Source organism: Trematomus bernacchii, unplaced genomic scaffold (assembly GCF_902827165.1).
Source record: "Trematomus bernacchii unplaced genomic scaffold, fTreBer1.1, whole genome shotgun sequence".
Classification (NCBI taxonomy): Eukaryota; Metazoa; Chordata; class Actinopteri; order Perciformes; family Nototheniidae; genus Trematomus; species Trematomus bernacchii.
Window position 1 is genome coordinate 1,423,185 of NW_022987577.1, and position 15,291 is coordinate 1,438,475.

The following is a 15,291-nucleotide window of genomic DNA, read 5'->3' on the forward strand; positions in this document are numbered from 1 at the left end:
GAGAGCTTGTCCTGCAGCAGAGCTGGGATGATGGTGTTGAAGGCAGAGCTGAAGTCCACAAACAGGATCCTGGCGTAGGTTCCTGCTGTGTCCAGGTGCTGGAGGAGGAAGTGAAGTGATAACTATTAGTAAACCATAATGATGGATGTTATTATCAGCAGCTGCCAATAGATCCCCTAAATCTTGTATGTATGAACACACACACACACACACACACACACACACACACACACACACACACACACACACACACACACACACACACACACACACACACAATTGAGAGCATCCCAAGGGCATTGATTATTTCATAAGTTTAGAAGGGGGGAACATAGTCTAACAACAGTTAGCTTTTGTTAATTTTACCTTGAGCCAAACTTGTGATACTTGTTTCTGAAATCCCTTTCTCTTAAAGTGAATAAAAAACAAAAAAAAACAATGGAGCTTACCCTAAAACTAACCACTGGATTGCTTGTCTAACATGACCTAGTCCATGTTAGCGAAGTACAACTGGGATTTCGAGGGGGAAGATATGCTTGGTTGATTCTAATTTTTACTTTCTTACTTTTTGAATAAAAATCATGTTTGTATCACTACACTTCTAAGGGACAACATGGGTCAAACATTGCCCGTATTCTTTTGCTATGTTATTTCATGCATGGCTGAGTGTTTATTTACTATACATTTTCAAAAATAATTAATTTTAGCAGTGATTTGGACCAAGCATGTATGATGTAGTAATACAACAAGTATTTTAGTTCACACAGTGTGACATTAGCTAGTCATGTTAGCTTGTAATATATAGAGCAGAGCTAACTAGCAAGTTAGCCGAACGTTAGCGGTTAGCTGTTTATGCTATGCTAGCTGTTGGCTACTTAACATTAACAAACTGGATTCCGCTGTAAGAAAGCTGTGAAACTTTACATTAAACTTGGCGACAACACTGTGACACCCCGCTGCATGTTTATGTGTAATTCTCCCGTGTGGAGACGAGAGGTGGAGCGGCAGCACTGCAATAAGCTGTAAGCTAACGTTAGCAGCCACCTTGTTAAACCAGGTTTGGGCGCAACATCTTGCAAGAAACAGCATCTCAGGGCTTCTTAACATTTAACAACCTATTAATGATGCAAACTCAGCTAACTAGAAGAAGAAACGTAACCTTAAATACAAAATAAAACATTCACAAACTAAGGATTATCTAAATACATGTTTAACTCCATTACAGTTGCAGGACTCACCAGATCTCAAGTCTTCTGTTCTTTGTTGACGTCCCGATGCTCATATTTAACGTGTAGATGTAAAACGATCCCGATATTAATCCATTAATCCATAAACTCCTGCAGCTCCGAGCCGGAGCTGGAAAAGCGCCGGTGTGAAAAGGGCAGACAGCTGTAGCTCCGTCCGCAGGAGGAGCCCGCTCTAACTGACGTGAATGTTTCAAATGTGAACAACAGGCGCGGGCAGTTCTCATTGGCAGGTTTCTTCGATGACGTTTATATTAACCAATCAGGAGTGTTGTGGACTCATTCCAAACATGCCTGACTTGTCTGCCGTGTTATGGCTGAATTCCAATTCAAGTGCTGTAGTTCTGGCTGTCGGCCAGAATCCGAAAACCATGCACATTATACTGCATGAAAGACTAAGGCTTATTACTGTATATTGACCAATGGGAAAAAAAACACAGCAACAGAACACATAAATAAAACAAGGATAACTGTGACTTATTGTTGAGTAAATAACAGTGTGTGTTTTAAACCTGGGTCCTCCCTGCAGAGATTTCTCCACTTTCTAAGATTTTTATTTTTTTTAATGATATTGTCAACTGTAGATGTTTACAATATAGTAAGTTAGGAATTTAATGAAAACATATTTATTTACTTTTGTTTCAACATTGGATATTTTGTGTTTGTGGTGGATTCAATCGAATATTGAGAAAATGATTTATGTAAAAATGTTTTACTTTACATTTTTTTTGTTTGACGCTTTTTTTTACAGTTTTATGTTTACCTTAAAATTACAAAGAAATATCTTAAAGTCTTATAATAGTAATACACTTTTATATTACGAGTTACATATTTAATTACAGATAATACTTTTTATTTTACGTACATCTGCATGTATTTTCTGAAAGTGCAAAAATACTGTAAATATTATATAGTAAATGTACTCTAAAAAAAAATGAACTAATCGTTATTTGTTGTTATTGTCAAAATACTTAAAATAATGTTTTGGATTGTTAATTTATAGTTAATATCTGTCATTTTACAGGATTTTGCAAGTTATTTAAAAAAACATGATAATTACTATAAAAATTTACAGTTATTTCCTGTAAAATTACGATCTTTTTTTACAGTGAAGTTAATGATGTGTCATCTTGCGTGTTTCCCTCACAAATACCTTCCTAATTTAGTCATTAACGCCCTGCCAATCCCAACAAAAGCTCCTCAGACAGCTGCATTGAAATTGAGAGCAAAGCTGTGAATACTTCTGTTTTTTTATAATTTAATTTGAATGTGATTGCATGCCATTTTATACATAACTGACACATCCTTTTGGTTTTCTCATGTCATTACTGTGAACATCAGGGGTCAGTAATTTAGTGGGAATGCTGATACAGCATTCCAACTATATGTTATGCTACGGACAAAATTCTTATTATTATTATTCCATCCAATTATTTTGTCCGTCTTCTCCTCCCACATTCAACATCGCAGAAACTCCGTTCAAACATCAAAACGTTCAGCTCGGTCGGGAATCGATGGCTATTACTTTTATCATTCATAACTTTCATAATTCCAGAGATACATCCCATAATACATCACATTTTTAACATTGAAGTCAATGGAGACATTCTTCAGACTTCAACAAATCTTCATGTGACTTCAACTGCTAACTGTTCATTCATACTTTCACTCAGAAACCTCATTTCAACTTTAAAATGTCACACATCTTTCTGACATTATTCGTGTAATACAACTTTTGAATCTGATTCTTACTTTTAGAGATATTAAACATTGTTCAGACCTTGTTAAAGAGGTTTTCTTCAGATTTTAACATTAACTAGAGTGCGTGATGTCACAGCTAGAGGGTAGGAAATCTTGAAATTTGCCTTCATATATTTTTTTAAAACTGCCATAATTCCCAAACCCTGCATTCTTGAGACATCATTTTTCATGACAAACGTAGGAAAACATCTCGTAGCTTGAAAAATTACAAATAATTAAGCAAAAAATAATTAAACAAAATGCCTCTTGAGGGCATGAAGTGACAAAAACGTTCAACATGTCTCCATTAAAGCCCATTGTAATTTCAGGCAGATATTTCCTAACAGCAGCAGCCGCACACCTTTAGTTAATCTGCCAAAAAGGCCACATTATTAACCCGAAAGTACACAAAAATTACACTTCAGATACTCAACTTCCTTGACATGCTTCACGTTTTGAAATTTCAGATATCTGTTATCGTTCTTCCACAAAACGTTCACATGTAAGAGGTTCATCTCTCATTCAGAACAATGAAACCTTTGAAGTCTAGGCACCTCGTTAGCTCAACTATAAACACCTGTGCAATGGAACTTTCTTTTCTTTTCTCATCACACATTCAAGCCCCCAGTGCTCATGTATCAGTTCAATCTAAATTCTTCACTTTCTTCTTACACATTACATTTCAGCATAGCAGTTTAGCGTCAGATTTTCAGCATAAAGCATTCCCACTAGCAATTTCTTCAGGAATTGCATTCTCTAGTTACAAATATTATACCGTTAATACAACAACAAAAAAGTATTATTATGTGCAACAACATTAAATATAGCACATTTTAACAGTTAATGTATTCATTTACAGTTGCATGTATGTGAACGCAAATTCCTTTTCCGTTTAAAATCTAACAGTTGAAATAAATTCATGATTTCAAGGCCAGTGAATAGCAACATAAGATAAAGCTGCATAATCTCAAAGAGAAACTTAGCCAACACAATAGATGAAGTATCAGATGGAGGCACTGATTGACATTACGTTACAGCTCAGTTTGGTATTCCTCCAGGGCTTTGATTATATTCTCCTCTTCTATCAGATTATGTTCAAAATTCTAAAAGTCTTCATGCATCTCCCAATTTTGCCAAGCAGCTTCGTACACCTCCAGGGCTTTGACTAATTTCTTCATTTCTCTCAGATCCTGTTAAATGTTCTGAATTTCTGGATCTAATGCCCACATTTGAATGTGTCTCGAAGTCATCAATGATTGGCAGACATTCCCACAGACTTTCTGGATCTAATGCCCAAGTTGGATTTAGTTTGACATACTTTTTTGTCATCAAGACATCAACGATCGGCAGAAATACCCTCACCAATCCTTTCAGGAGCGAGAAGCTGGGCATATGTGTATTCTTAGGCTCTAAAATGGCATCCCATCTTGCCTAATATGGGAAAGAAAACACACATTTCATGATATGGCACTGACTCTATTAGCTATGTTGTTTCCACTGTAGTGCATTAAATCACTTTCTCTCCTCCTGTCAGAGTATTAAGAATGTATGTGAGCAACATAGAAACTGACTCGCCTTCCTTTTCTCCAGTTTTTGTTCCAGTTCCTGTACATCTCTCTTGCACTTTTCCTTGAAATCCATAATTAGAATAAGCATCAACATGCAGTTACATACGGAAACAGATTGTACAAGCATGACAGGAACAACTAAAATAAAATGTGAAATAGTTATTTACCCGTGTGTTGTCATCCATCAGTGAAGTCGCGATGCAAACCAGACACAGCAGAGTGAAGAGGAAGAACAGCCCCCCCGCTCTGCTTCTGGACAAAACTGCTGCTTCCATCGCTGCTGTCACATTACCTTGGTTGGTGATTTCAGAATCTCTTTACACAGAGGGGACACATGTTGATGTAGAGGAGACATGAAGAAGAGGGGACACATGTTGATGTAGAAGAGACATGAAGAAGAGGGGACACATGTTGATGTAGAAGAGACATGAAGAAGAGGGGACACATGTTGATGTAGAAGAGACATGAAGAAGAGGGGACACATGTTGATGTAGAAGAGACATGAAGAAGAGGGGACACATGTTGATGTAGAAGAGACATGAAGAAGAGGGGACACATGTTGATGTAGAAGAGACATGAAGAAGAGGGGACACATGGTGATGTAGAAGAGACATGAAGAAGAGGGGACACATGTTGATGTAGAAGAGACATGAAGAAGAGGGGACACATGTTGATGTAGAAGAGACATGAAGAAGAGGGGACACATGTTGATGTAGAAGAGACATGAAGAAGAGGGGACACATGTTGATGTAGAAGAGACATGAAGAAGAGGGGACACATGTTGATGTAGAAGAGACATGAAGAAGAGGGGACACATGTTGATGTAGAAGAGACATGAAGAAGAGGGGACACATGTTGATGTAGAAGAGACATGAAGAAGAGGGGACACATGTTGATGTAGAAGAGACATGAAGAAGTGGATTTTGCATAATAGGTGACCTTTAAGGTAACATTGTTATTACAGTATGTAAACATTTATAAACTGACCTGAAAGGGGAGCTGCTGCAGCGATGATGAATGAAGGTAAATGAAATGTGCTTCACTCAAAATAAATGTATATTCCCTCCTGTGACCTCGCCCCGTATTCACTTCAACTGTGTCAGTAATGAAGGTTAGCTATAAGTCATTTGCTTTGTTTGTCTTCATTCCTTAGTATCTCGTCTACGTCAGGCCTCTCTTAAGTTTCCCTTTCAAGTCAATATAATTTGACAGATCCATTTCACAGGATCAAACTGACATCCATTAATGAAGGTATTGTAACTCAGAGAAACAAAACACAACTCATAAAAGACAAACCTGTACAAAATATGTAGATGTGCCTGTTGTTGAAGTCCAAATATAAGACTGAAATAATAGAGGCCTTGAATGAAGTTGTTATTGTCTCCTGATTTATTCTGATAGGCTGACAGTTGAACAAATATGTGATACAGTGACAGACAGCAAATTGTTTAAAAGTCAGAACTTTTAATTTGTGTTTTCAGAAGAAAACACCAATTGAAAATAAAGGATGTTACACAATATGTTCGAGACATGGAAAGTAAAAAACAAAACGTTTTATTTCACTTCATGAGATGTTGTCAGTTCTATTACAGTAACTTAACCACTTAAATGCCCTTACTGTCACTCCCCCATGGCGTCTGTATCTGCAGGTGTGTGCTATGATGACATTTAGATGACATGCCTGTAGATACAGGTTATTCCTGTATCTACCTGACACATCCTTTTAGGTTTTACTTTCACAGAAATAATGTGACGGTTTCACTTCTCAGGAAAAGGCCAACATCTATTAGTATAGATACAAACCTATACACAAAGAGGTAATACAAACAAGAACTGTTTTGTTCAACAACATTGAACGTAGGACTATGACTCTGACTTGACAGGTTGAATGGCCCTATAGAACAATTTGTTTGAATTAGGTCTTAGGACAAATGTGCAAACCACTTCACGGCGTATACTGCCACCCGAAGTCCCCGGCCGGAAGTCCCCGGAGTTGGGGACTGGCTTCAGTAGAAGCTGCTGGGACTCCCAGCAGCTTCTTTTTCATTTCATAAAATATGATGTGAGAATCTGAATGTTGATTTATGAGCATTTGTAACGTTCACTGCCTTATCGTGTCTTTGACAAGGCAACACCCCCTGATATATTTCATCATCACTGCAGCTTCATTCGGGACTGACCACAGATCAGATTAAACCTCGTGCAGCACTCTATAAAGTGTCTTATTTTACGGACATGTTCTTTCCCGCCTATGAAATGTCATGTAATCCATGCCTAACATGCTAAAACATGCACTAGTTGTGTTAAATGTACTTTTAAATACAGTTGTTAAACAAGGGGTTGCAAAATATTATTTAAAATATCTCTCAAGCCTCCCCCCCATAAAATGGCATTTTTCTCTTGTTCCTTCTTCTTGGAGATCAGCTTGCATGTCAAATCCAACATTTAAAAATATTCTTTTTATTGACTTGTTTAGCTATTATTGTGATGATACAGTATATGCCTCCTGTAATGGTCAAAGCAGTTTGTTAAATGATTATCACATTTAAATGAACATCACTTTCACACTGAACGTGTGTCCGACAACATGCAGTACTGTTAGACTTGTCAGTTCTGCTTAGGAAGGTTCCTAACGGATGATAGGAAAGGAGCTTTGATACTTCCTTTAGAATCTCCTTAAGCTTAGGGAACACTGGACCATCCTTTAGGAAAGGAAAGGAGAACATTCTGTCCCACAATACCTTGCGGACGCAACCGTGACTGAACATTCGGTCTTTCACGGAAACAACCGACCGCGACCGAGTTTCAAGTTTCATGTTTGTTGCATTAGATTGGATCAATGCATGCAGGAACGTTCAACTTCAGAAAAACACTTCTCAAAATGTTTTGACGTCTACGACAAATTAAAATATACAAAAATGTAAAGTCACTTCTAGAAGGTGGGGTCCTACTTATCACAGGAAGTGGGTGCAGCATCTCTCAGATAAAAACCACTTGTTTAGAGACATCTCATCAGAACTAGAGATAGAGGAAGCAGAGAGATGGACAATCAAGATGGATGAGTTCAAACGGATTAAAATGTCTGTATTTCTCATTCTGCTGCTTCAGTCTACAGGTAAGAGTAAAGATGATGTGTATGAACAACAGGAATGTTAAAATGGCTAATTCATTCATTTTGTTAATTGAGTATTAATAGCTAACCTTCATTTGAACATGACAGTCAAGTAGTTAGTTTGTTTTCCAGGAGGTAAATAGTGAGTCACTTCTTTATGTTTCTCTGGTCTTTACAGCAGCAGCAAATGGACAGCCTTCCCTCTTCTTCACTGTCAGAGTTGGAGAGGAAGTCACTTTGCCTTGTAGCGGTGTGAGAGATGATCAGGACGGATGTAACCGTACTGACTGGCTCGTCACTAATTCAGGATGCACAACAGTAGAGCTGGTTGAACTTGGACAGATTGTTGAAGAAGCTCGAGCTGAATCAGACAGACTGAGAGTGACAGAGAACTGTTCTCTGGTTATAAAGAATGTCACAGAGGAGGATGTTGGTCGTTACTTCTGGAGACAGTTCAGATCAGGACAAGATGAAGACGCTCTGGTTCATCTGTCTGTTGTCACCAGTGAGTATATTTATATCATAGTGTTTTAAACTGTCTCTTTAGAACAATAAACTGAAACATTACAATAATTATGATCACACTGATGACGTTCATTTGACTCCTATTTTCTTTCTCTCACAATATCATCAGTGACTGAACATCAGAACAACGATGAGGTGACGTTACGCTGCTCTGTGAAGGCATCTGTACGGTGCAGACACTCAGTGAAGTGGCTGTTTCGAAGTCGGGATGTGGATGAATATCAAGAAGATATGAAGACATCAAAGTCTCACTACGAGGCCTCTGTCACATTTCTGACTTCTCGTGTTGACTACAGATCAGGGTTTCATTTATTTACATGTGAAGTAACTGAGTACATGGGAGAAGTACTTCTGTTTCCCTTCAGCACTCCGTCCTCAGGTGAGAACACATGTTGAGATGTTTAAAGTCAAATCAAACTGACCCATTCATTACAAACAATATTTGTATTTTATGGATTTAAAGTATTCGTATTAAATCACAACAGATGGTTCACTAAAGACAGTTTGTTACTGAAGACTTCATTTTTAACTTCACACATGTTGTGTTCTTTTCAAGGAATACATCTGAACAATAATTACTTTATGAACTCATTTAGTTCCAGATAAAGTTACTCCATTTAGATCAAGTTCATTTAAATCTCTGATACATCTCTCTTTGTCCTATATTAGAACTCTAAAACCTACAACATGAATATCTTCTATGTTTGTATTCTCTCTCCAGGTCTCTTGAGGCTCATGGTGGTGTCTGTGGGTTTAGCAGCTCTCATAATGATCGTTGTGGTGGTCAACATATGGACAAGAATTAAAGGTGAGAACATTCACAGATGAAACGTAAATATATTTTATATTTTATTTGTAGAAACTCAAGTCGACTTTCTCTTTCAGAGAAGAAAACACAGATGGAGGAAATCACTGTGAGTTTTTACAACAAAATACTGAACTGTTTTTCCAGTTGTTTCTTTACACTCTTCATTATAATCTGTATAAAGACAGAAGAGAGAGAAACAGACAAAGGATGGTTTACCTAAATTACATCACATCCTACAGGATTTTCCAAATGTAATGTTTGGATCTAAAACCAACTCAGTGTTGTTGTTGTTGTTGTTGTTGTTTTCCTCAGGTGCGTTATGATGTAGATGATGGTACAGTGAACTGAGAAAACATCAGACCTCCTGATGGAGTTTGAGCAACACTTCTGCCTCCATCAGACTCCACTGATCAACAACGTCTACATCCATCATCGTGTTTCACATCAGGAAGACTTTAAGATCATTTTGAGTTACTCATTGTTCTGTTCTAAGTTACATTTATTTAGCTTGGTTTTAACTTCCTTTAGCAGGAAAGAGCATTTCTCCTTTTTTCTTTTTGTTACTTCCTCATATGGCCTGACGAGTTCAGAGCTCATTTAAATATGTACTGATTGTTTTTGAAGATACAGCAGCTTGAGGTCATTATTTTATCTCTGTGTGCACGAGAATCATTTTAACCTCCTTTCATTTAGCTGTGCTGTGTTGGGATGTGTTTGAGGGGTCTTCACCCTTAATGAAGTCAGTAACAGTCCTTTCTTTATAACATGTGATGACCATATCATCTGCAAATAAATACATGTTTATCTTAGTCTTACCCTGTGTTCTGTGATTCCTCCGTGTATTTCCAGTGTTTAGTGGACAGTGTTTATAACTCTGAATGTCCTTTACATCACATCTCATTCAGACAAGAAGTGCAAACAACTTCCATGACGAGCAAGCATCCTGCATTAGCTTTGAATCAGAACAACCATTTTAAGGTGCTTTATTTTTACATTAGAGCAAGTTAAATGAAAATGGACGGCTTCAAATAAAAAAAACTGCAATGTTCACAGCAGCCTCAAACCGGACTGACCACAGATCAGATTAAACCTCGTGCAGCACTCTATAAAGTGTCTTATTTTAGGGACATGTTCTTTCCCGCCTATGAAATGTCATGTAATCCATGCCTAACATGCTCAAACATGCACTAGTTGTGTTAAATGTACTTTTAAATACAGTTGTAAAACAAGTGGTTTCAGTGTGTACTTTTTAAAAAAAATTCTGTCCCACAATACCTTGCGGCCTGAACCGTGACTGAACATTCGGTCGTTCACGGAAACAACCGACCGTGACCGAGTTTCAAACATTGTTTGGCTGTCTTGACGTCTTCGACAAATTCAAATATACAAAAATGTAAAGTCACTTCTAGAAGGTGGGTCCTACTTATCACAGGAAGTGGGTGCAGCCTCTCAGATAAACCACTTTTTTAGAGACATCACATCAGAACAAGAGATAGAGGAAACAGAGACGGAGAATCAAGATGGATGAGTTCAAACTGATTAAAATTTCTTTATTTCTCGTTCTGCTGCTTCAGTCTACAGGTAAGAGTAAAGATGATGTGTCTATGTATAGCAGGAACATTTAAAAAGCCAATTTATAGATGTTGTTCAATTGATTTTATCAGCCAACCTTCATTTAAACCTGGGGTGTCAAACTCAATTTCATTGCCGGCTTCATTAGCATTATATATCATATATAATATATATATAAAATAACGTATTATATTACATTATTGCCTCTGCATTGGATTATTATTGGTTCTGGTAATAACTTCATATATAACTACGTCTGGAAGCAGAAGTCTAGTGCAAATATTCAACAATTGCTTAAAAAAATGGGTTTGGTAACAAAAACATGGTTGTGCATCGACATATTGTGAATGCACATAGACACAAAATGACTGCATGTGTTTGCTCACTAACATTATTCTGTGTTACTGTTACATAAATCCCGTGAATGTAGGAGACTTAGTTAGCCTGATCATATCTCATCAATTAGATATTGATAATTAGGTCAAGCACTATTTAAGTAGGCTATAAATAATTTTAATTCAGCAACAATTACATTACATTACATGACATGTCACTTGTTAGATGCTTTTATCCAAAGCGACTTACATACTCAATACTGTGGACAATCCCCACAGGAGCAATTTGGGGTGAAGTGTCTCAGGGACACAACGACATGCTGACTGCAGTGGGGTTTGAACCTGTGCTCCCCTGATCTGAACACCAACGCATTAGTCCACTGCGCCACACGCCTCCTTAATACAATCTTTGAATAGTCTGAAAGCCAAGAGTTTGAAACCCCCTGTCCCAGACCCTGTCACTCACGGGAGGATCACAGAGGAGACGGTGAACGCAGAAGTTTTCCTCCTGCATTCACAAACTTTACACTGTCTGAATATATGACGTTCATACTCTGCAAGCCAAGACCTCATGTTTTTGAATCGACCAAAGCACCCGAAACGCACGTTTTTTTTAAAACATATTGACACCGACTGACTCTCACTTCCTCCAGCTCTTTCACTGACCGCCTCAGAGTGCCGCTGATTAAAACGGCTGATATAAAGTCGCTTCAGTGGCATGTCACAGAAGGAGATGCATTGTGGGAGATGTAGTTTATGGGCACCGTGGATCTATAAAGCGTCATATAAGCGTATAATAGACGTTTTATCTTCTTTGCAAGCTCTCGCGGGCCACATACAATGAGGTCTTGGGTTTAACACCTGTGATTTAAACACTACAGTCAAGTAGTTTTTTTTCTGGGAGGTAAATAGTGAGTTTAACTCTTGGAATCCAATAATGAGGCATATTGAAACTTTGGTAAATGTAGGATTTTCCTAACGGACCGTCCACACAGCAGCGTTAAAAAAATCTTGAAACGCTTCTGCCCATTCACTTTGAATGGGGTGACGTCACTTTCCCTCACTTTTCGCCGAACTGCATTGTGGGCAGGCGAGCGGAGATTTTCAGGATTTTCAGGATTCAAAGTTGAACAATGTTCAACTTTTGAAGCTGAGGTGAAAGCGTCAGCCAATCAAATCCTGTGTACGCAAATCTGACAGTTCAAGCTCTAGCCAATCAAACGGCGTGTATGCTGGGAGAGACATACCGCAGGTCATTTCCTCATATTCCAAAAAATGGAGGAGAAATTAGCAGTAGGGAATCACCTGGTGCTTTATGACCAGTCCCTATTTACCTACCGGGATACAAACCGGAGGAGCCAGGCATGGAGGGAGGTGGCAGAGACAGTGGTAGGTTTTCGCCTGTTTGGGGAGTTTTTATCCAGTTTACTTCAAACTTTTTTGCTTCGTATGTCGCGGGCGGGAGATTCATGTGATTGGTTGTTCGCAAAAAATCCCCAAGCTTCAGATACGCCCACCTCCAAGATTTTTTTAACGCTGCTGTGGAGACGGTCCGTAACACCGACTTCTTTATATTTCTCTGGTGTTTACAGCGGCAGTTAAAAGACAGCCTTCCCTCTTCTTCACTGTCAGAGTTGGAGAGGAAGTCACTTTGCCTTGTAGCGGTGTGAGAGATGATCAGGACGGATGTAACGGTACTGACTGGACCTTCAATCATTTAGGACCCAGAGAAGTAGATCAGGTTAAACGTGGGCAGATTGTTGAAGAAGCAAAAGCTAAATCAGACAGACTGAGTGTCGCAGAGAATTGTTCTCTACAGGAGGTCAGAGAGGAGGATGCTGGTCGTTACATCTGCACAGAGATCAGATCAGGACGACAACAAGGAGAAGACGCTCATGTTTACCTGACTGTTGTTAGCTGTGAGTATTAACATCACAGTGTTGTAAACTGCATCTATAAATATACTGAAACATACCAGCAGTTATGATTACAGTGATGAAGCTAATTGAACTCTTGTTGTCTTTCTCTCTCAATATCTCCACCTTCAGTGACTCAACATCAGGACAATGATGAGGTGACGTTACGCTGCTCTGTGTTGAATAATGCATGGTGCAGACACACAGTGAAGTGGCTGTTCCAGGGTCAGGATGTGGATAAAGATCTCAAAGATATGAACACATCAGAATCTCACTACGAGGCCTCTGTGACATTTCTGACTTCTCATGTTGGATACAGATCAGGGCTTCATTTATTTACTTGTCAACTAACTGATGATCACACAGGGGAAGTATTTCTGTTTCCCTTCAGCACTCCGTCCTCAGGTGAGAAAACATGTTGAGATGCTCAAAGTCACTTTAAACTCACCGATTAATTAAATAAAACATTTGTATTTTATGGCTTTAAAGTGCTATAACTATATCACAACAGATGGTACACGAAAGACAGTTTGATACTGAAGACTTTTATATTTTATAATAGGATAATTTTTAACTGAACACGTTTTGCGTTTTTGGCTTATTTTTAAAGAATACATCAGAAACCTACAACATAAATGTTTGTATTCTCTCTCCAGGTCTCTTGAGGCTCATCGTGGTGTCTGTGGGTTTAGCAGCTCTCATAATGATCGTTGTGGCGGTCAACATATGGACAAGAATTAAAGGTGAGAACATTCACAGATTTACAACAAAATACTGAACTGTTTTTCCAGTTGTTTCTTTACACTCTTCATTATAATCTGTATAAAGACAGAAGAGAGAGAAACAGACAAAGGATGGTTTACCTAAATTACATCACATCCTACAGGATTTTCCAAATGTAATGTTTGGATCTAAAACCAACCCAGTGTTGTTGTTGTTTTCCTCAGGTGCGTTATGATGTAGATGATGGTACAGTGAACTGAGAAAACATCAGACCTCCTGATGGAGTTTGAGCAACACTTCTGCCTCCATCAGCCTCCACTGATCAACAACGTCTACATCCATCACCGTGTTTCACATCAGGAAGACTTTAAGATCATTGTTTTGTATGAAGTTAGGTTTATTTAGCAGCTGGATTTGAACCTTTTAGCATTTTACTTTAATGTTTTACTTTCTTATATTGCCTGAAGATTTCAGAGCTACTTTTAATATCTACTGATTGTTTTTGAAGATACAGCAGCTTGAGCTCAGTTTAATATCTCTGTGTGCTGTGTCTGCTGTGTTGGGATGTGTTTGAGGGGTCTTCACCCTTAATGAAGTCAGTAACAGTCCTTTCTTTATAACATGTGATGACCATATCATCTGCAAATAAATACATGTTTATCTTAGTCTTACCCTGTGTTCTGTGATTCCTCCGTGTATTTCCAGTGTTTAGTGGACAGTGTTTATGTACTCTGAATGTCCTTTACATCACATCTCATTCAGACAAGAAGTGCAAACAATTTCCATGACGAGCAAGCATCCTGCATTAGCTTTGAATCAGACCAACCATTTTTCTTTTTACATTAAAGCAAGTCAAATGTAAATGGATAGTTTCATCAAAGACAGAGACCCTTCAGCTCTCATAAATAAGATGTGAGAATCTGCAATGTCGACTTAACTATTAGTAACGTTCGCTGCCTTATCGCTCCAGAAAGCCAACCCACCCCCCCTTACTGGATATCCGTTGTTTATCTCTGCAGCTGATCTAATACATTTCAACATCACTGCAGCTTCACACCGGACTGAACACAGATAACATATTGAACTCACATTAACCCCTCTAAAGGGTTTAGTTTGAGGGTAATTCCAGAATTGGAAGACATTTTCTGTAGCACCTGAAATGTCATATAATCGATACCTATAGTTGTGTTAAATATACTTATTACACTGCAGTGTTTCCCCTACCATTGTCTTGGAGGGGCGCTGCGCCCCGCCAACGGAGCCCCGCGCCCCCCCTGAAATTCAAGGTGTTTAAAAGAAAAATGTATATATATATATATATATATATATATATAGCACCAAATTGCAACTAATCTATATCTACTGTCACTTTTCACATTGAACATGTGCTCTTTTATTAAATAAACTAAACGCTTTCATTTTAAGTTGTGAGTTCAGTGTTTTTGACCCTAAGAAACACTGATGCATTAATCAATAACAATAATCCACAGCTCCTCTCTCTGCTCCAGAGGATTTAAAATATATATATCCCAATGCCACCCCAAATGTTTGCTCTAGAGTGGATTTTGTTCACATTCACATGACTGGGAAGCTGTCAATTTATTGCAAATGAACATTGTTCTTTTGTCATTGAAAGAGTAATTTGTTGATGGTCCCCAAGTGAACACCTACCGGCCTTTTGCAAATGTTTTGCACACGTCTGCACAGCCCTCCACTTTAAAATACAAGTCACTGTAGTTTGCCATTTA

At 38.3% G+C, this 15,291-nt stretch overlaps 1 protein-coding gene across 4 annotated transcripts; it reads left to right on the top strand.

The window, feature by feature from the left end:
* Nucleotides 1-7,509: 7,509 nt before the first annotated feature.
* Nucleotides 7,510-13,855, top strand: LOC117479770. 4 transcript variants are annotated; one of them, XM_034126850.1, is made up of 6 exons: nt 7,530-7,667; nt 7,843-8,169; nt 8,299-8,568; nt 8,911-8,997; nt 9,075-9,103; nt 9,310-9,812. In XM_034126850.1, exons 1-6 carry the CDS (start codon nt 7,607-7,609, stop codon nt 9,343-9,345), a joined length of 810 nt encoding a protein of 269 aa, XP_033982741.1. In that variant the 5' UTR covers nt 7,530-7,606; the 3' UTR covers nt 9,346-9,812. The 4 variants fall into 4 exon arrangements, with proteins under 4 accessions (XP_033982743.1, XP_033982744.1, XP_033982741.1 ...); XM_034126852.1 differs by lacking the exons at nt 7,843-8,169; nt 8,299-8,568; nt 8,911-8,997; nt 9,075-9,103; nt 9,310-9,812 and adding exons at nt 12,497-12,823; nt 12,953-13,225; nt 13,477-13,563; nt 13,768-13,855 and having other exon boundaries at nt 7,510-7,667; XM_034126853.1 differs by lacking the exon at nt 9,075-9,103 and having other exon boundaries at nt 7,528-7,667.
* The last annotated feature ends 1,436 nt before the right edge of the window (nt 13,856-15,291 follow it).